The sequence below is a fragment of the Chionomys nivalis genome, chromosome 17 (genome assembly GCF_950005125.1).
Source record: "Chionomys nivalis chromosome 17, mChiNiv1.1, whole genome shotgun sequence".
NCBI lineage: Eukaryota > Metazoa > Chordata > Mammalia > Rodentia > Cricetidae > Chionomys > Chionomys nivalis.
In genome coordinates, this window is record NC_080102.1 from 9,163,541 (window position 1) to 9,184,062 (window position 20,522).

Genomic DNA, 20,522 nt, shown 5'->3' on the forward strand with positions numbered 1-20,522 from the left:
GTGAAATAAGTCAGTCTCAGAAAAACCAGTGCTGGATTTCTTCTCATATTTGTACTTCATAGATTTAACAGAGGTATAAAACTGTCTAGAGAAACAAAAGGAAAGAAGAGGAAAGCAATAGCTTTAATTCCTAATTTTAATAATTTTATTACACAAAATGCCATGTCTTGGATGTATTAGTATATAAATAAAATAGTATCTTAATTCAGCCTGCCATTTATCTCCATTTAAACAGTGTATCAATGTATGCATTTATACCGACACTTGGCATGTCAGAAAGTTGCTTATCTTAGGAATTATAAAGAAATGAATAATTAAATATTTCTTAGCATTGACAGTGGCCCACCTTTCTGATTGCAGCTGAGAGACAGCAGATCCCTGGAACTGGGCAGGGTTACACATTAGCAGCTGATGTGGGGATACTGAGTAGGAACATCAAAATAGTCGGTGAAGATTACCCAGTTTTGTCCAGGGAGTCTTTCGGTGCACGGATCCTGGTTGGCTCATTCACTGGAAACATGATGACATTTAAAGGTTGGTCAATTTTCTGTCTTTTTTTGTGAAATATATAACATAGTTTCTTGTGTGTACAATGCTCAGTTCTTCACAGGAGCACACAGAAAAATAAAGCTTCAAGAGTGATTATGCATTCTGTGTTCCTCTCTGAGTAAATTTCATAACATTATTAGTTACTTATTTTATCTTCTTAGACAGTAAAAGTTATCAAACCAGAAAAGGATAAAGTGATAACTAGGCTGGCCTCTAAGCCAAACAGAAATTATTACATAACTTCTCTTGCCTTTTCTTTAAGGAAACCTTCAAATACACCAAATACAGAGAAACACAATGTAGTGAATTCTCCTGTCAATGTCACCTCTAGTGACCGTCAACCACCCGTTTCAGCCAATCCTGTTTTATCTGGTAGTATTTATCTTTGTCACTCCCTCCCCATCTGAAATCCAGAAAACTTTTTTTGATAAGTTTTATTAAACCCCACGGCCTGGAAGTAGAGTTCCGGCAGCAAATGCAGGGAAAATCCTATACCATTGGTGAGAGAGGGGTGTTGAAGTCTCCCTTCATTAAACTGTGGGGTTTTATGCGTGATTTAAGCTTTAGTAACATTTCTATTACAAATGTGGGTACCCTTGTATTTGAGGCATAGAAGTTAAGGATTGAGACTTCATCTTGATGGATTTCTCCTGTGATGAATATGAAATGTCCTTTTCCATCTCTTTTGAGTAATTTTAGTGTAAAGTCTATTTTTGTTAGACGTCAGAACAGCTATGCTAGCTTACTTCTTAGGTCTGTTTGATTGGAAAATCTTTTCCAACCCTTTACTCTGAGGTAATGTCGGTCTCTGATGTTGAGGTGTGTTCCTTGTATGAATTCTTTTTCACATATATTCTGTTAGTCTGTCTTTTTAATGGTGAATTGAGTGTGTTTATATTAAGAGATATTTATGACCAGTAATTGTTAATTTCTATTATTCACAGCATCCAGAGGGGAATCCCATATCAGTTGGGGGTCACCACAGCATGAGGAACAGTGTTTAAAGGATGCAGCATTAGGAAGGTTGAGAATCACTGCGTCTACTCCGCTATGATTCTCTGTTGTGTTGGTATTTCAATGTCCTACCATTTACCTTAGTAACCTTTCCATTTTAACGACTAAATCCTTTACAAAGGAGCTAATAATTTTAAGTCTTCATTTTCCAACATAGGAAACACCTTATTGCAGGGTTTTTCTTTTCTGGAATTAAGAACCAGTCATTTCTGTAGCTAGCTCTGGTTGTATAACCTTGGTGACATAGGAACCCAGTGCATCCAGTTGGCTTCAGCGACTTCCTGAAGCTTCAGAACTTGGCATAAAGTAATCTCCTGTAGATTGTTACCACTGTTTTTACTGATCTGCAATATCATCTTTTGTCACCTCAGTGGTACTATGACAAACTGGCCAGCAGGTGATTGCCAATACACTTTCTGAAAGAGCCTCTGAAATAGAAATCTCTTAATAACTGCAAGATTGAAACATCAAGTATATAGTGCTTCCATATTTTATGTGTGCTTTCTTAGCAAGGAAATATTACCATCAAGTACAAGAAAACTTTAGATACGATTATAAATAAATAATAAATAACAAACAAATAATCTCAGCTATTGCAATGATTTGTGATATTGCAAAGGGTCATTATGTAATTTAGATACATGTTAAATCTATATAATTTAATTTTTCTGATTTTGCAGGGAAAGAAGGTAAAATTCTAAAACAAAAACAATGGGGAAAGATCGAGAATGTTTCATTTGAATCAAAAAAAAATAAGGTTTCCATGAAAAAATTGAGTAGTTTTGTACAGCTTTTCAGTGTTTCCTTATTTTATTCATCTTTGGGAAATTTTCTTTTCATCTTATACTCCCACAGGAAGCGCAAGAATCAGCAATGTGGAATTTTATCACAGTGGCCAGGAAGGCTTCAGGGATAGCACAGATCCAAGACACGCCGTGACATTTCTTAACTTGGGACAGGTTTGTGCTTTGATTTTTGTATGTGTTCAAAATAAAATTTCTTTTTTTATACAAAAATCTTCATTGTACTAACCTTCAAATAAAACATACCACACAGCTAGATTAATGTAGTCACTTAAGCAAACACTTGCCTTGACCCAGCCAAAGTCTCTGTATCTTTTCACCCTTTCACTATAAATTGTTTACTTCTGTACTTACCACAAAATTTGAAAAACCCATGACAGAGTTAAATTAAAAAAAATCTTTAACTTTAGCGCCTCTTTCTCAACTAATATATCCTTTACCTGCACTGTTTAATCTAGAAGAGGTTTGTGGTAAGTTTTTATATACGTTCAAAATAACATATCTGCATTTTGAAATTTATTTGACTAAATAGTTGTCTTCAGATAGATAAATGTATCTTCTAATATTCGAGAAGTTCTTTGACCATGTTGCCCATAAACATTTATAGACATAGTAACATTTGTTTCAATCATTTCCTGGATAGTTAAGGTCAAAGGTCATAGGAAAACTAATAAAATTAAACGGTGTGATGTTGTAGCACATGTGTGAAGCTCAGAGAATAGCTTTGGGGGTTGGTTCTTTGATTCCACCGTGTAGGTCCTGGGATTGAACTCAGTTTGTTGGCTCAGTGGACAGTATTTTTGTCCGCTATGCCATATCATAGGCCCAGCTTAGTTTTCACTGGCAAAGAATAACTTTCTGTTAAATGAAGAGATTACTGTTTAGGTTTCTCAGAAGACAAACAGATTTAAATATCTATGTCCCCCGTGAAAGGGGAGAATAATTATTCTAAGACTGGAGAGTTAAGAGAGATGGAAAAGAGTGTTTCTTAAAGGAAATAAAACGAATGCTTCTAGGCTTAACGTTGAAACCTCTTGAGCCTGTGATGTGGCTCATCAGGCCTAAGTGCCTTCTACTGAGTTGACAACCTGAGTTCAATCCCGGAACCTGTATAGTGGAAGGAGAGAACCTACTTCCAAAGCTGACCTCTGACTTCAAGCATGTGCTGCAACACACACACACACACACACACACACACACACAGAGAGAGAGAGAGAGAGAGAGAGAGAGAGAGAGAGAGAATAAAGAAATAAAGAAATACAGAAATGTTTTTATATTTGAAACCCCTGACTTATTCCTATCAACATCTGAATTGTGATTCTTGCCTGGAGTGTTACTATTGAAATTTTAAAATCACTACTAGCAGTTTAATTATTCTGTAAAAACAATTTTTATCCCATTAGCATTTTGAAGGTAATAATAGAAATATGGACACATTTGAAAATATGAAAAAGCCCTTGAGAAAATTCTAATCTCCATTTAAGGTGACCATATGGTTTCTACTTTATTTAATCATAAGTTCATGACATGAAAATCTTCCATGATTAAAAGACTACAGGGAAATCATCTCTTTTAAGAAAGAGTATGCGTATGTAATCAAGGCTTGCTTGTTAAAAATCACCTAATTAAAATTTTTCTATAAATGTGTTTAATTTTTATTATAAAAATGTTCATGCATTCCAACTCTTCCCAAGATTGAAGAACATGGTTTGTCTTATGTTCGAGGCTGTGCGTTTCATCATGGCTTCTCCCCAGCAATCGGTGTGTTTGGGACAGATGGACTGGACATAGATGACAACATCATCCACTTTACAGTAGGAGAAGGTAAGAAAATAACACTTTGGTTCACATAGTGCACCCTTCTGAGGCAATCTTCCTGTAAATGCTATAGCTAGGCTGTCCAGTTGATCTTCCTGTGAGGGTGGAAATGGTCTGTCTGTGCTGTCCCATCAGGCAATCACTAAGCCACATGTGGTGAATGAGCCTCTGAATTGTGGCTAGTGCAACTGAAGAGATGAATTTGTGTTTTGATTTTACTTAGTTATAGTTCATTTGCATCCAAGTTGCCACCAGCAGCTATGACTGTACTATCAAATAGTAGAGACCTCAACCTAAAGTGAGTTATTGAGTCACTCATCTCTTCAGTTACTATGGGTTAGGCTGGAAAGATGCCTCAGTAGTTAAAGACATTTGTTGCTGGATTCCTATTACCACCAAGGTGGTTCACAAACACCCATAACTCCAGATCTAGGAGATTTATACCCTCTTCTGACTTCTGCAGGCACCAGGAATATATGTGGTTCATATCCATACATACATGCAAAAAACCTTTTTTTTTTTTTTTTATTTTTCGAGACAAGGTTTCTCCGTAGTTTTTGGTTCCTGTCCTGGAACTAGCTCATGTAAACCAGGCTGGCCTCGAAATCACGGAGATCCGCCTGCCTCTGCCTCCCGAGTGCTGGGATTAAAGGCGTGCGCCACCACCGCCCAGCGCAAAAAAACCTTTTATAAACATAAAAGGATCTACAATTTAATTACGATGACTTTATGCTACATTTTAAATGTGTGTATCATTATTCTATGTGTCTCTGAAGTGTACAGGAAAGGGACATTCATGCCATGGTATGCATGTGCAGGTAAGAGGACATGAGGAGTCTGTTTACTGTTTCCATAAGTACAGGCTCCCCGGATGGAACCTGTGTAGCCAGGCTTTGAGACAAAGATGTTTGCTCACTGAGCCACTGAGCCTACCAAATTACTATGCCTTTTAGGATACCCCTCATGTATCAGTCATAAAGATTATCCACGGGTAATGTTATTTAAAAAATAATGCACAATATGTTTCTTTCATTTTTATCATATGAAGTACACTGCAAACTTATTTAATGTACAAAAAGTTATGCATGTAATTAATAAAATAGGAGGTGAACTAATTTAGCATTCATCTAGAGCAGTGGTTCTCAACCCTCCTAATGCCGGGGTACGTCAGTGCAGTTCTCCGTGCTGTGGTGACTCCCAACGATGAATTTATTTCGTTGTTCTTACATAACTATAATTTTGCTATTGTTATGAATTGTAATGTAAATATATGACAGTGACCCCTATAAAAGGGTCATTCATCCTCAATGGGATCACGACCCACAGATTGAGAACCACTGATCTAAAGGATTCTAATTCAGGTAGTCCATATAAGAGTGAAGTTTGCTACCAAAAGATCAGGGAACCCTTTCTAAGTCTCACCCTAGAAAGCAAGAAAAGAAATTGCAGAAACAATTAAAAACATTCCACATAGTATCTATTACAAAATTGTTATCTTTTTAAAACACAGGTATAAGAATATGGGGAGATGCCAACAGAGTTCGTGGAAATTTGGTTACCCTTTCCGTTTGGCCAGGAACATACCAGAACAGAAAAGACTTGAGTTCAACTCTTTGGCATGCAGCCATCGAGGTAGGGAGGACACCTTTATAATTATGAATGATTGTAACATAAACATCAATTCTGTGAAAGTTGTGTCTCTCAAATTGGAATAGGATTTCTTCCTTAGGTATTGATGATCTATTAAAGTAAATTGGTTGAAGAAGTAAATGAGCTTTCTTAAAAATTATTTTTTTCTTTGAGAATTCTGAGGATGTCTATAACTCATTTTTATCATCCCCACCCTCATTCCCACCTCCCACTTTTGTGAGAACTCTCTCTACACAACCTTCTCCCAACTTCATGTGTTCTTCCTGTATTTTTATAGCCCACTAAATCTTCCTCTATCCTCATGGGTGTGAGGCAGTCTACTGGAGCAATGGCAACCTGCTAGGGACCATAGTCTCAAAAAACTCACCTTCCTGCTCTAGCCATCATTAATTGTCAATAGCTCCACAGCTGGGGTGGAGCCGCATAAGCCATTCTCTTCTCCATTATGGGATACTGACTAGCCTGATCTTGTGCAGATTTTGTGGGTTCATGGACGGAATGGCCCTGCATCTCCACAAGACACTATTTTACAGCAATTCTTGGCTTTTACAGTCTTTCTAGCTCCCCTTGCATCATGTTTTCTGAGTCTTAGGGACATGTGATGTGATGTGATATAGATGTTCAGTTGGAGGCTGTATGAACTTTGAGGAGTATGTTGCAAATTCTGATTGCCATTGAGTTTGTTGATGATGGTGTGTGTGTGTGTTTAGGTTTTTCTACCAATATTTGTTAGTTTAAACAATTATCTTTCTTCAACATTATTCATCATTTTTAGGTTCCGTTATGGGGCCTCTCTGCTACTATTAGACTGGGCATCTTGTGGACATTCTGAATGAAAGAGTGCTGATATTTATTAAAGAGTACACATTTTATCCTTATTTCCCATGAAGTTCTTTGCAAATACTGCAGTATATTTTAGCTATAGAGTAAGAATTCAAATGGGAAATGGAAATTATAAAAGGATTTAGACAAAAGTCAAATATCTCTTTAGTTTACTGACTGTAGTATAGTAAGGGAAATTAATTTTAAAATAGCTGTTTATAGAAAATGGGATAAGGCTTAAGTTTTGTTGTTATCTTCCTACTAACTTCCTTAAGGAAAAACCTAAAAATTGAACATAACACACATGTGTGTGGTAAAAAATATTCTCCTTTTCATCTATTTAATGTTAAAGTGCAATTAAACATCAATTCCAAATCTGTAAAATTATCTATAGGATTTTTAAAAAGTTATTACAGTCTAAAAAATAATTGTTTAATGTGCTTCAAATGGTGAACGAGTTTTTGCTTTTGTTTGTGTTTATTACTGCATTGTTGATATTTCTATAATCCACACCTTCATTTTCCTTGACTTTGACTCAGCTCATACAGTGAAATTGTAGACTAATTACTATTACTTGAACTAAACAGGTCTATGATGGGAGCAGATGTTGCTAAACTAATCAATATCCCCACGGAATCTTATGCTCCGTTGTACTGTACTCAGATATCTTTCTTTTAATGAATCAGTTAAATTGACAACAAATTATAACAAAAAAATCTTCTGATAATTTTGGACTTTGGCCCGAAGCTTCTAAAACTCTCACCACATCTATGACTAGAGTAAGAAGCAACCTCTGTGGTGTACCTTTCTAATGAAGAACTTAAGAGCTAAGCGAACTAGCATATAAAGCACAAAGTACAACCTCCAGCACCACGAAAGGAAAAACATAATATGATTTCACTTGTACTAATATTTGAATGGGATGAGTTATGATAATTAAAGCAAAACACTGGAAAAGGCTGTTTCCACACCTGTTTTCAATACACTTACATTCCTTGCATAATGGTGTACTAGATTAACCCTAAGCATTTCATCTGTGGCCATGCCAGGTAAACAGAGGGACCAATACAGTCTTGCAGAACAACGTGGTTGCTGGATTTGGAAGAGTAGGGTACCGCATTGATGGAGAACCGTGCTCAAGTGAGTCCTTTAACATGGCATTGCTAAAACTAATGAAAAACTTGTCCAAATTATGAAAATGAGTGATTTTATCATTTTGATGTCTGGTATCTCCTCCTTTTAAAGACTTAAACAAGGTACACAGTTTCAAGACCATCCAGTCTAACCGACGGATCCACCTGTTGTGTATGTTTGTGTGACCCTGGGGATTGATGCAGGGTCTTGTGAATCCTGGGCAAGGGCTTTATCCCTGGATCCACTTTGAAGGAAAACCTTTTCTTTCTAGTGTTATCATGCCCAAGTTCCAACGGCCATATCAGTCCTTGACTCAGTGGGTTGGAAGAATGACAAACTTGTTCTGCTGCCACTTTATCCAATTCAGCATTGCCAAGCATACAGATGCATTGCCTGGGGATGTGACTGTTTCCCTCCTGATCTAGAAGAATGAATGCCAATAACACGTAGTAAAAGCTGCATGCATGGAAAATTCAAAGGACATAAACAGTCTTCAGATATATTGCTCTACTGCATTCATGATTAATCAAGAACTAAGCAAATAATTATCCTTTTGGCAAGGTTGTAAGGACACGGGGAAGTTTACACATTGCTGATTGAAAACGGCCCCTGCATAAAACATCTGATATGATCTACTGACATCAGGTGTTCATTTACCTTTAACTCGGAATATCCATTTCAGGAAACATAGCTTCCGGAGACATAGTCTTCCCATATGTAAAGATGGCTTCTAAACAAGGCTATTTATCTGTACATGAAAGGCATATTCTGTTCCTTCACAGTTAGATTAATAGAACAAAGATAAAAATTAGAATATTGCCTTTGAAAAATAAGCTGAAAATGATGAAGAGATTTCCAGGATATTTGTAAGTGATAAGTGAAAGATGTTTAACAATATATACAGTGCTTTTTGTATATTGTTTATGTATAATGTTTTTTAGGAGGTAAGAAAATGAAAATATGTATGGAATTTAAATTTACGTAGATAAACTTTATACTGAGCATACGAAGAGAATTTATAGATGGCATAAACGAGAGGGCAGGGTGACTTGGAATTAATTATTACATAATTTTATATTTTCTTTTGTTTTTAAACATATACATAAATTATTGCCAGATAATAAAGGGAAATAAGAGCTCGAAAGAGAGACTAATGGCTATAACACTTGTCACAGAGGCCTAAGGCCCTAAAAGAAAGGTGGTTAACTGGTCTATCAAAATCAGCAAGTTCTCAGGTGCAGTGATAGATCCTGCCTCAATATAATGGGGAGCGTGATCAAGGAATATATCCATTGTCACCCTACACACATACACATAGGCACACATGCACATGGGAATGTACACACACAGATACATGGCAGGGGAGAGGGATAAATGATAAACTTTCTATTTCACTGAAACTGAAAAAAGTGTTAAAGAAAATGGGTCTTTATCAGAAAATTCTACACTTAATTTAGTTCTGCTTTTGCTTCCCTGGAACATTCTTTACAACAGCATTGAGAAGAAATTGTGTATTTACCATAAAGTTCAGCTGCTCTGTTAATATTCTAGTTAATGAGCTAGTTATTTTTAAGATTAAATAAATCAATATATTCTGTCAATTCAAAAACAGTTTGATACAAGCCAATTTTATTGTTACCAAAAATATATTCTGAAGAAATAAAACAACTTTATCATTACATTTAACTGATTTCTTGATTATGGTCTTATTAGATATTTAAGTCTCCAACAGCCCCAAGTAGCTCTTTTTTCTTTGACATCCAAAGAAAACTTAAAACTATAATTTTCTAAAGCTTGTATAAAGTTTTCTCACGGCTTTTTGTAGAATCAGAATATAGCTCTTGTATATCAATATTTACTTATAAGGTATAATGATTACTGATAGCACTAAACAAGAACGTTTGTAAGTAAGCCTATGGGCTGCAGAGATGGCTCAGCAGGGAAGAGAACTTCCTGCTCTCCCAGGGATCTCAGGTTCAATTCCTAGTACCAACACTGCCAGCTCACAAATGCCTGTAACTCAAATTCCAGGCTATCTGATACCTCCTTCTGGTCTTTGTAGACCCCAGGCACACAAGTGATACACAGACATACATTCAGACAAAACACTTACATGCATAAAGTAAAACAAATTTTTCAATCGAATGGGCAAAAATATTAAAACTTGAAAAGGATTTGCATTTATAGCAATGGAAATATAAAACACCAAAGAGGAAACAAAGCTAAAGTTCCTGCAATGTTTATCAGTTTTCCAATCCATCCCAGGCACTGACAGAAGTACAGGGAAGGCGCTGGTGACCTGTGTGGGTCCAAAGAAGGGTCTGTGTCTATCATTATGTAGACACAGGAAATGAGAAGAGACTCTTTTGGAGAAACAAACTCAAGCCAAGCCCAGAAAAAAACAGACATAAAAGGTAGAGCTCAAAGGATTAGGAAGAAGGCGAGTGAAGGGAAGATGGGAGGTCTCAGAATCAGAGAACCATCATACCAATAATGAGGATAATGTTCTTTATAGCTAGAATTTGTACTTCTTTGGGTTACTTAATTTGATCTTAAAATAATCCTAAATTAGAGATTAGAAGTGTTTACAAACATGGAAACTAAGGTTCAAAGAGATTGGACAGCTTTTCCAAGATCATGTATATATCAATCCAAAACGCATCTAAGGAACACTCTATGAATCTGGTGAAAGACAAGGCAGACACGATGGCTCCTCCCCTGAAGTTAACTTCCTAGAAGAAAGGAAAGATATTTCATCAGATTTAACGCGGTAACACCTTAATTGCAATGGAAGAGGACTGACGTGTTAGTTTGAATTAGGTGGTCAGCAACAGCCTTTTAAGAAAGTGATTCTTTAAAATGATGTGGCTAGGAAATACGAGAGAGAGAGAGAGAGAGAGAGAGAGAGAGAGAGAGAGAGAGAAGAATGGAGATGAATTTGACACATGCAAGTCATTGTGTTTCAAGCTTATATTTGTTTTCATCTAAACCTCATGCTTTTTCAAATAAAATCCATGCTTGTTTTAAATGGATGCTGTAATAGGGGAGTTAATAATGTAAGTGGCTATACAATTTGCCAGTTACTCCACAATTATTCAGAGTAATAAAAGGCAAATTAGATAAAGATAATGCCAAGCCAAAAAAAATGAGAGCAGACCCATTAAAATATCATCACATTAAAACTTATATTGAGAAAAATACATGTATATATATACATATATGTATATACAATATTATCTTTAACCAACAGTGATGGTTAAAATTACAAAGCATTCCTTGTAACATTAAGTTTCTGGCTTTCTATTTTTTTTCAAGGTCAGGCTAATCCCATGGAAAACTGGTTTGACAATGAAGCCCACGGGGGTTTGTATGGCATCTACATGAACGAGGATGGACTTCCTGGATGTTCTCTTATACAAGGATTTACTGTTTGGTCATGCTGGGATTACGGAATTTATTTTCAGGTCAATATGAATGAGACGGCGATGGCTCATTTTCTGCTATGCTCATTCTTAGCATTGTCTAACTACAGCTTGTGTTACAGACCACAGAGAGTGTACACATCTATAACGTGACTCTGGTGAACAACGGGATGGCCATTTTTCCCATGATCTACATGCCACCATCGGTGTCTCACAAAATTTCTAGTAAAACCGTAAAAATTAAGGTAAGGAGAAAGAATCATAGTGAAGAAAGTAAAATTATTGAAAGTCGAATGAGAATAATGTCCCGAGTGTCTCTCTGATTAACCTGTGACTTTGAGGTCACAGACTCTTTCTCCTGACCACTCTGCCTTCTCCACTCACCTCTTCTTATCCACATGATCTGTGACAGTCACTGCAGTTTCATCCTCTCCCTCAAGACGTTTCCTCAAACCGCAGAGATGCTAATGGCATGCCCTCCGCTTTGTATTTCCCCTATTTCTGCAAACGTCCTTATTTCTATCATCATAGAAACAGAACATTTCATTTACTATAATTACTTGCATGCATAATATTTAATCATGCTTATAAATATTTGCTTGAGAGCAAGCGTAATTACTTGCTTTCATTAGAGTCTCATTCCTGTTGCTATTGTCAGTCTCAATTTCTGTTCCCTTGTGTTTGGTTGCCATACAGTTCAGTATGATTATGTTCCCTTTTAGTAAAAGTGAGTATTAATGCTGTCTCATTTGAATGTTTTTGATAGAACTCATTAATTGTTGGAAGCAGCCCTGAATTTAACTGCTCTGATGTCCTCAGTAACGACAATCCTGATGTGGAACTCACCTCTGCACATCGAAGTTCTAGACCTCCATCAGGTAGAAATTCGACATCTGGAATGTTGGGTATCATGCATATGTGTATGCAGTTGCTGTTAACCTGTTTTTTTTTGCTACAAGGTGGGAGAAGTGGGATTTGTTGGCCGACATTTGCTTCAGCTCATAACATGGCACCTCGGAAGCCCCATGCGGGGATCATGAGTTACAATGCAATCAGTGGTCTTCTGGATGTCTCAGGCAAGTTAAATATAGTCTCTCACGAAACTGCTCAATGTTTCATTATCAGGAGAATGTGTTTAAGTTGATTTCTGTAGTAATCTATTGAATATGGTCTAATAATTTGCTTTTATTTTGTGTGCATTGGTGCTTTCCCTTCATGTATGTCTGTATGAAGGTGCCAGCTCCCCTGGAACTAGAGTTACAGACAGTTGTAACTGTGGATGCTGGGAGTTAAACCCAGGTGCTCTGGAGAAGCGGCCAGTGCTTAAAACTTCTGGCCATCTCTCCAGCCCCTGTTGAATATATTTTTAACATGACAATAAAAGAAATCAGATTTCAAAATCCGTTTCAAGCACGGTTCTCTAGTGAAATTTAGACATGTATATGTACATATTATATGTGTGTAAGATGACTATGAATTAGTATGTGGCTATGAGTGAGGGCACATGTATGTGTTGTATGTATGTAAGACGACTATGAATTAGTATGTGGCTATGAGTGAGGGCACATGTGAAGGCTAGCGGAGGACGCTTCTCATCTCCTATCATTTAGTCTTATTGCCTTGAGATATGAAAGCTCCCAGTTTTGGCCGAGCTGGCTAGCCAGGAGTCTCACAAGACCTGATTGTCTCTGACCCCTCAGGACATGCACAGCCATGCTTGGCCTATTCCATGGTTCATAGTTTACAAACTGAGGTGTTCATACTTGCAGACCAACCATTCTGACACACTAAACCATCTCCCTATACTCCTAATGTTTACATATTAACATTAAAGAATGGTATTTAACATTTCTTCTAGAACAACAGAAAAACGCTGACATAGTGATTTAATATTAATTTGTCTACTTTTCAATAGGGCCTTTGGGTTGCTTCTAACCAAGCAGTTAAGACAGTGCTACCCAAGAGTCTGTGTATGTGTCCTTCTCTCCCGGTTCACTGTGATAACACAGTTGAGACAAGCAAAGCTACACCAACCACAGGAGGCATCTGAATTCATTATTTTATCCGATTATAACTTAGGGCCACTTCATCAGTCAACTAGAGGTAGACTAGGAAGTGGAATATTTTACAAAGTGATTTGTTCAAAGTATGTTTTTAGGAGAGAAAGCATAAAGGAAAAAGGATAGGAGGAAGTACATAACAGAGTATATGGATTCCCTGAGGTCCAGTTTTCACCCGATGATTCAGACAGCTGTGATGGCCAAATTTCACCCCATATTTTTCCTGGCAGTCTTTCTTAATTCCTTTTGGTCAGGGATGGCTGTGCCTATATCAGCAGTGATGAGGAGTGTCTATTTCTTAGGGCAAGGGAGACCATAAGAGGTCAAGAGAAATTCTATGGGAATGAAACAGCTGTTGCTTCTCTGTGGGCAACCCTTGAAGGAAGAGCTAGAGTTGAGCTCGCTGGCCTAGTGAAGCTCTAGACAAAGTACAAACAGCATCTATCCTTACATCTGATTTCTACATATCTATGTTATCATTCAGTTATACATACACAGAATTTCTTAAGATACAATATATTTAATAAAGGTAGTAGAGAAACTTATTTAAAAGTTCTAAAAATAACCTTTGAGTTATTGCATTTTAAGTATGATTTTTTAAAAAATAAGTCTTTTATTTAATCTAACTTGGAGTATATAATATATACAAAGAAGCCTAAATAAAAACAACAGATCAATTAATTCTTGCTGCATAATAAATCACCCTGAAAACTTGAAAAGTTTTCAACAATTAGCCCACAATCAGTGGATTTGCAATATGGACTTTGTTCAGCCAAGTAATTCTTTAGCTATTGTCCCTTAGGCATTTTCATTGAGTGTCCCCTAGTTTGTAGAATGAGTTTTGACTGACTAGTTCATTAGAAATACCCTACTTTCTATAAAACTTGATGTCTGGTGACTATTGCTGGCCCCTAGCCATGGTGATGGGAATGATTGAGCCACATATTCCTAGGCTTGCTTATGCATTGAAAATCATAGAATTTCAAGAAGCATCAAGACAACTACCCTTAACATGAAAGCATCATCCAGATGTCTTCTTATGCCACAATGAACATTGTTCTATGATTTAAACAAAGTGTCAGTGTTAAATTGAAATAAAATGTGGGAGAGAATTACCGGGGTCATGCAGATATTAAGTTGCAATCATCTACTATAAATAAAAGGAGGTGCTTTTGTCATACCAGCCCAGAACTCCAGGTCCAAGGCAGCAAGAAAGAATATATTGGTTGAAATAATTCTGGTCTCACATTGTTCTCCAGGGAAGGGTTATCATTTTTATATTACTTTTGTTTTAGGTTCAACATTTGTTGGCTTTAAAGATGTTTGTTCAGGAGAAACTAATGTGGTATTCATTACTAACCCTTTAAACGAGGATTTACAGCATCCAATCCATGTGAAGAACGTACAGCTGGTTGACACTGTCGAGCAATCCAAAGTATTCATACACAGACCTGACATAAGGTATTGCTATGAAAACATATTCTTTATTAACTTCCTGTCCTCCATCCCCTGTTAAACATCTGAAAAGGTTACTATATTAAAATAACTGTTACTATCGAGAAACAGGTAGTTTTCACAGATATTCACAAACAGGCTTTGATAATGCAAATATAAGCGTTCTCAGGTGTTTTTACAAACAAGCTTTACTGTATCTATCCTTACCCTGTTTTCCGTGCACCATTAGTAGCATCGTTATAAATGCAAAGTACGGGGATGCAGGCTTTGTCTGCTTTCCACGTTAATGGTTTCCCATCAGTCGTCATTAAGGGATAGGAGATAACTCTGTATCATTTCTTTTTTTTTTTTTTTTAATCAAAACCTCAAAGTCTTTTGGCTTTAAAAAAAACATGCAGCAACAAACATGCCTTCTTATTTCAAAAGGGAAGAATCAGGGCACAGTTACAATTAAATCAAAGGAAACCTACAATCCGTTACTATTAATCAATTCCTGAGCTCCATGAGCAGCACCTTGGGTTCACTCATTGTATTCTCACTCTGAAGGCCTTGAACTATCATATCTCCTCAGGTCTGCCCTCCGCAGCACATGCAGCCTGTCCTGCAGGCGCAGGCTGGCTTCATGCCACTCCTCTACTGTTCTTGGTGAAGATCATGTGATCCGGGAATCTTTGATATCTTGAGAGCTCCACTGTAGCTCAGGTTGTTCCTTCACCAAAGGCTTTCCATCAAGTACTCTGACTCTGCCAAGTTGGGCCTCACTTCTTTTTATTATGTTTTATTACCTGTGGTTTTCCAAATGGCCCATCACAGGCACTCCAAAAATGGGCTCTGGTACTGGACATCAGTTATTCTATTCACAGTAATTATAATTGCATAGAAACTTAGAGCTAAGACCTTTTCTGATCAGTTAATGTCAAGATACTTCCAAAAAGGATGATTCTACAGATTTGAGGTCATAGAATATTCTAGTCAACTCATGATATTTTTATACGACTTATAAAACAGGAATTTAGTTGTAAGATTATATTAGAGAAAAGAAGTTTTCTGTCAGAAATGTTTAACCAGCTCGCAGAGACTCAAAGGAACAAAGCTCTGTAACCGAATGGATGTTTCCCACAGAGAAACACAATATTTCATCAATAGCTCAGGTTCATATGGTTTTATTTTGATGACAGCCCTAATTGACTTGTTTAATCATTTTTGAACTGTGGTAGATTTATTCAGCACTAACACTAACATCTGCTATTTAGTGGTCATTGACTTCTTTGGACTTCAAGTATAATTTTGATGTCTAGGTCATGAAGACTGTATTGTGGTTTTAGTTACGATTTGTTTTAGTTTTGTTTGGAGTGGATATTGTTGGTAATCTTTCAGATCTTTCTTGCCAAACAGTGCACTCATCCTTCAAAACTTCTCAGCCAAAAGTGGCTTTTCACGTTTGTTGTTATAGAAATCCTTGCATTACAATTTATCATCAGCCTTGCAACCTATGGAAAATGACTGACTGATTCTGGAGAATTCTGTCTCACCCTGACTCAATGCAGTTCACTTACCAAAACCTTTTTATAGAATCAAAATGATGCTGCTCTGAACCAACCAGGCATGCTCCATGTTGCTTCTTTCCCTGTGTCTTGAGTTATCTTTCCACAACTCACACAAAAATCTACCTGTGAGGCTTTTGGGAACCTGAATGAAGGCTGTTAGGGTCTGAGAAAAGTCTCCCCAAAGACCAACAGCCACGTATGCACTAACAAGAGTGCTTTATTAATTCCAACATTGGGTTGGCACTTAGCAACCTCCAAAGAAGGTCACAGGCTCCTTTTAAAGGGAGTTAGAGGAATTCCGGTGAGGGGGGATTAATCTGGGGTTGGTTGGTGGAGCAAAGATTAGTATGGGGGCTGATTGGTGGAAGGTTCTAGTGGATAGGGACCTTCCAGCAGCAGAATAGGGCAAGCTATCTTTAGCCTGCAGAAGTATGGGGGACATCTGCTGAGCTAGCAGAAGAACTTTGTGGCCCTGCTTAGCCAGCAGAAGGGCTTGTGGGGATGCTTACTAATGGTCACCCATAAATTGTGGTTTTCATGAGACCTGCTTGCTCAATTCTGTCCTATTCTAGTGAAGTGAAACTAAGGTCTGGTCTCTGCCAGGGCTCTGGTCTGCTGCCCTCCCCTGGCCCTTTCCAGTTTTCTCAAAGACAGCACACACAACCACACAATTTGAGGGTACCTGAGCACCTTACAGATTTGATTACAAAAGTACCCAACACGAACTTGAATATAAAGAACTCATTAACTACTGAAATAAGTTATTGAAATTCTCCCAAACGTGTATTATAGCAAGAGATAACTGATAGTATTTCTCTCATGACAAAAAAAAAAATGAGAAGCATACTAGGTTTCATATAACAGGTCCAAGATTTTCACTACTGCAGTGGGAATGAAATACATTTCTTCACTATATACATCGCAGCACCTTTAAATACACGGTATATGATTTGAATGTGTGAGACATTGCATACTCAGCAATCTTTCATTATTATACCTGAGGACACTCAATTAACACTGCAGGTGATAGAAGATGAAGCCAATATACTGTTTTAGGTTGAACTGTGAAGACATTTACAGTATTTTCACCTCTAGAATGGTTACCACTATGTAGCAGAAAGATCACAATCCAAGTTTATCAGTGTGTACATAAATAAAATTATTTAAGATTATATATCAGCCTTCAACTAGTAAAGAGCCTAAGATTTCAGGTAGGAAGGTGAAAGAGACAACTATTATTAAATATCTATATTATCTTATAGTAAGTAGTACTTTATCATTTGTAGAGACAAGAATGGTGAGAAAATTAGCAGAGACTACCAGGCCAACACAGAGATTTCCATCCTGTCACAACAAAATATTGGCATTCACCTGCAGCATAAATAAATGTTAGTGTATTATGAACAACACACAAAAATCAGATCTATAATTATACAAAATATGGGATACCAACATGGAGTTCTATGTATATCTCCCACCTGTATCACTTGTCATTTTGAAAGGCTAATAAATCCAACAGAATGGACTAAATAAACACCATAAAAAAAAATCACTCTTCTTTGCAATGCTAATTGCACAGGCTAGTTTGTCCCACTAGAAATTTTCTGAACTAAGACTCAATTAGTGACCTCAGTTGTTCGTCTTGCCTTTTCTCCCCAGTAAAGTGAACCCATCTGATTGTGTGGACATGGTTTGTGATGCCAAAAGAAAATCCTTCCTTAGAGACATGGATGGTTCCTTCCTGGGGAACTCGGGGTCAGTGATCCCTCAGGCGGAATATGAATGGGATGGTAACAGTCGGCTGGGGATTGGAGACTATCGAATTCCTAAGGCGATGCTCACCTTTCTGAACGGAAGTAGGATTCCTGTCATGGAGAAAGCACCTCATAAAGGTTTGTTGTTCTAGTAATAGAATGATAATTCTATGATTAAACTTGAAGTTTATGGAATGAAGTTCCTTTTTTAAAACAATTGTATGATGAACCAATAACTCGTTGCTTCTGTTTATTGATCCTATAATAAGATAAGGACAATAGAAAGACATTTTGCAGAGATCTACCATTTCTAAAACATTAATACTCATGTTTCTAGGGATTATTAGAGACACGACCTGTAAATACATCCCAGCATGGCAGAGCTATCAGTGTTCTGGAATGGAGTACGCAATGATGGTTATAGAAAGCCTGGATTCTGACACAGAAACACGAAGACTTTCCCCAGTGGCTATCATGAGCAATGGCTATGTTGATCTCATTAATGGTAAGTGTTCTGTGTAAGTGGACTTGAATTAGTAGTCAAAGCACTTATTTAATGCAGAGAGCTACCTGAAAAAATATTTGCATATAAAACCAACAAATACAAAGACTTCTTGACCTTCCATATTTAAGAAATAACTGTGTACAAGAGTGAGATTTGACTCAGTGGTTTACCAAATAGGAGATCCAGGACATTTATTTCATATTGAGTATTTGATGGAATGTTGTAAGAAAGGCCGCTTGTTGGTTCCCGGCTGTTCAGTCCCCCACAGCTCTGAATCAAATGTGTTGTGGAATTTATGAGCTGGCTAATAAACAAATGAACAAGTGGCCAAAAAAATTAATGCATCTTGTTAGGGAATACAAATATTCATTCTTTGCTGGCAGGCTCTGTCTTAATGAAACAGCTATGCTAAATACATTTCCTAGAAAACAACCCCAGAAAGCTAAGTCTTGACCACAGTGACACATACAGTCCTCTAACCCAAATCCTAGCTAACACATTGTCATCTTTTTAATCCCAATCAGTATAAAAGGAAGGATAATAAGAGCAAGTTGCTTCTCTGCCTTCCATTTTAAGCCAAAGTTTGAGAACCAGCTGGGTAGACAGAGGATAAATAATAGGTTTATCTGCTGAGCTTGCATCTGAATGAAACCCTTGAAATTTATTTTAAATATAAAGATTCTTCATATTTTGTAAGAAATAAACAAGTACTCATGAAATAGGAACATGGACGTTGATTTTGCATGAATTTAGGCCCACAGGACCACGGTTGGTGTGCTGGGTATACATGCCAAAGAAGACTGTCCCTGTTCCATGGCATAGTGGCCCTGAACAAAATGTATGAGGTTTACTTTACTGGGACCAGTCCTCAGAATCTTCGGCTGATGTTGCTTAACGTTGAATATAATAAGGTGAGCCTAGGTAGAAATACTGCCTTACCGATTGTCAGAGTTCCAAACTGCTGGCAATTAAGTCTCACCCGCCTTCTCTAATTTTGTCATCCTTCTAGCTCGTTTAAAAAGATACATTAGTGTAGTATTGAAAACACCATTAATCTGGATGGGTTTCTTTTCTTGAAAGAAAACATATGTACCAAACTCCTCCTTCCAATATGCGTTGATTCCTGAGCCCCATTTATGAGAACTGACTGATATTTATGATCGAGTGACTAGCAAGCAAGCCTGAATTTTTAGACTAAAATCATGTATGATTTAAAGTAATATATTTGTTTTTCTTATTCTTACATGCTGATATTATGCATATACATACCAGAAATATACCTTTGGAATATATTGCCATGTTTTCAGCATATTATTTAAATATCTCTGATAGTGTCACATCTTTGCTGTCAGTGTTACTCAGCTGGGAACATTAAATTTATTCAGACTGCCAGTGGGGAAAAGTATTGATCAGTAATCCCATAATCCAGACTTTCTTTTTTTACATATACAAGATTTTAACGTCCTAGAGTGTTAAGTACAGGAATGTATCTGGCCAGATGAAGGAAGGGAACAGAGGAGAAATGAGAGACATCCTTTCTTCTCAGGTGATAGCCAGTCGATGCTTTGCATTGCTAAGGTAAAAACTCGGGCATCATTATTGTACCCTCTCACTCTGTTTCATTCCTTACCCAATCCATCTGTGAATTCTGCTGACTTTTCAAACAGCTGGAGTCAGAGGATCTCTAACCAAATCCACTGCTACCACTTAGTGAAGCAACTCTTGTCCCTAGAAGTAGGCAATTGCCTACACCTCTTCTTTGTGTGTCTTCTCTTGCCCTCCAGTGGTCTGCTCACCTCGGCCACAGAGGACATGTTAGGACTCTCCTCTAGCAAACGTGAGATTGGTTCCACTCATCTCTGTGTGAACTATTCTTCACAGCGACCTACATGACCCTATGGGAATCTACCCCTGCTTCAACTGAGTTTTACCAGTCTCCGTACCAAAGTTTTGTGAGATAGTTTTCAACATTACAGATTTAATTTTGTG

General features: G+C 37.3%; 1 protein-coding gene across 1 annotated transcript in view; it reads left to right on the top strand.

Annotated features, from left to right (window-relative positions):
• Window positions 1-20,522, top strand: part of Pkhd1l1 (PKHD1 like 1) — a 125,948-nt gene that overhangs the window by 92,124 nt on the left and 13,302 nt on the right. Inside the window, exons 59-71 of the mRNA XM_057792175.1 lie at window positions 361-534; window positions 2,419-2,522; window positions 4,061-4,190; window positions 5,695-5,816; window positions 7,706-7,796; window positions 11,106-11,254; window positions 11,335-11,457; window positions 11,979-12,090; window positions 12,172-12,288; window positions 14,568-14,733; window positions 17,934-18,166; window positions 18,366-18,533; window positions 19,287-19,444. Coding sequence (XP_057648158.1) covers window positions 361-534; window positions 2,419-2,522; window positions 4,061-4,190; window positions 5,695-5,816; window positions 7,706-7,796; window positions 11,106-11,254; window positions 11,335-11,457; window positions 11,979-12,090; window positions 12,172-12,288; window positions 14,568-14,733; window positions 17,934-18,166; window positions 18,366-18,533; window positions 19,287-19,444 — 1,847 coding nt within the window. The remainder of the gene's footprint in view (window positions 1-360; window positions 535-2,418; window positions 2,523-4,060; window positions 4,191-5,694; window positions 5,817-7,705; window positions 7,797-11,105; window positions 11,255-11,334; window positions 11,458-11,978; window positions 12,091-12,171; window positions 12,289-14,567; window positions 14,734-17,933; window positions 18,167-18,365; window positions 18,534-19,286; window positions 19,445-20,522) is intronic.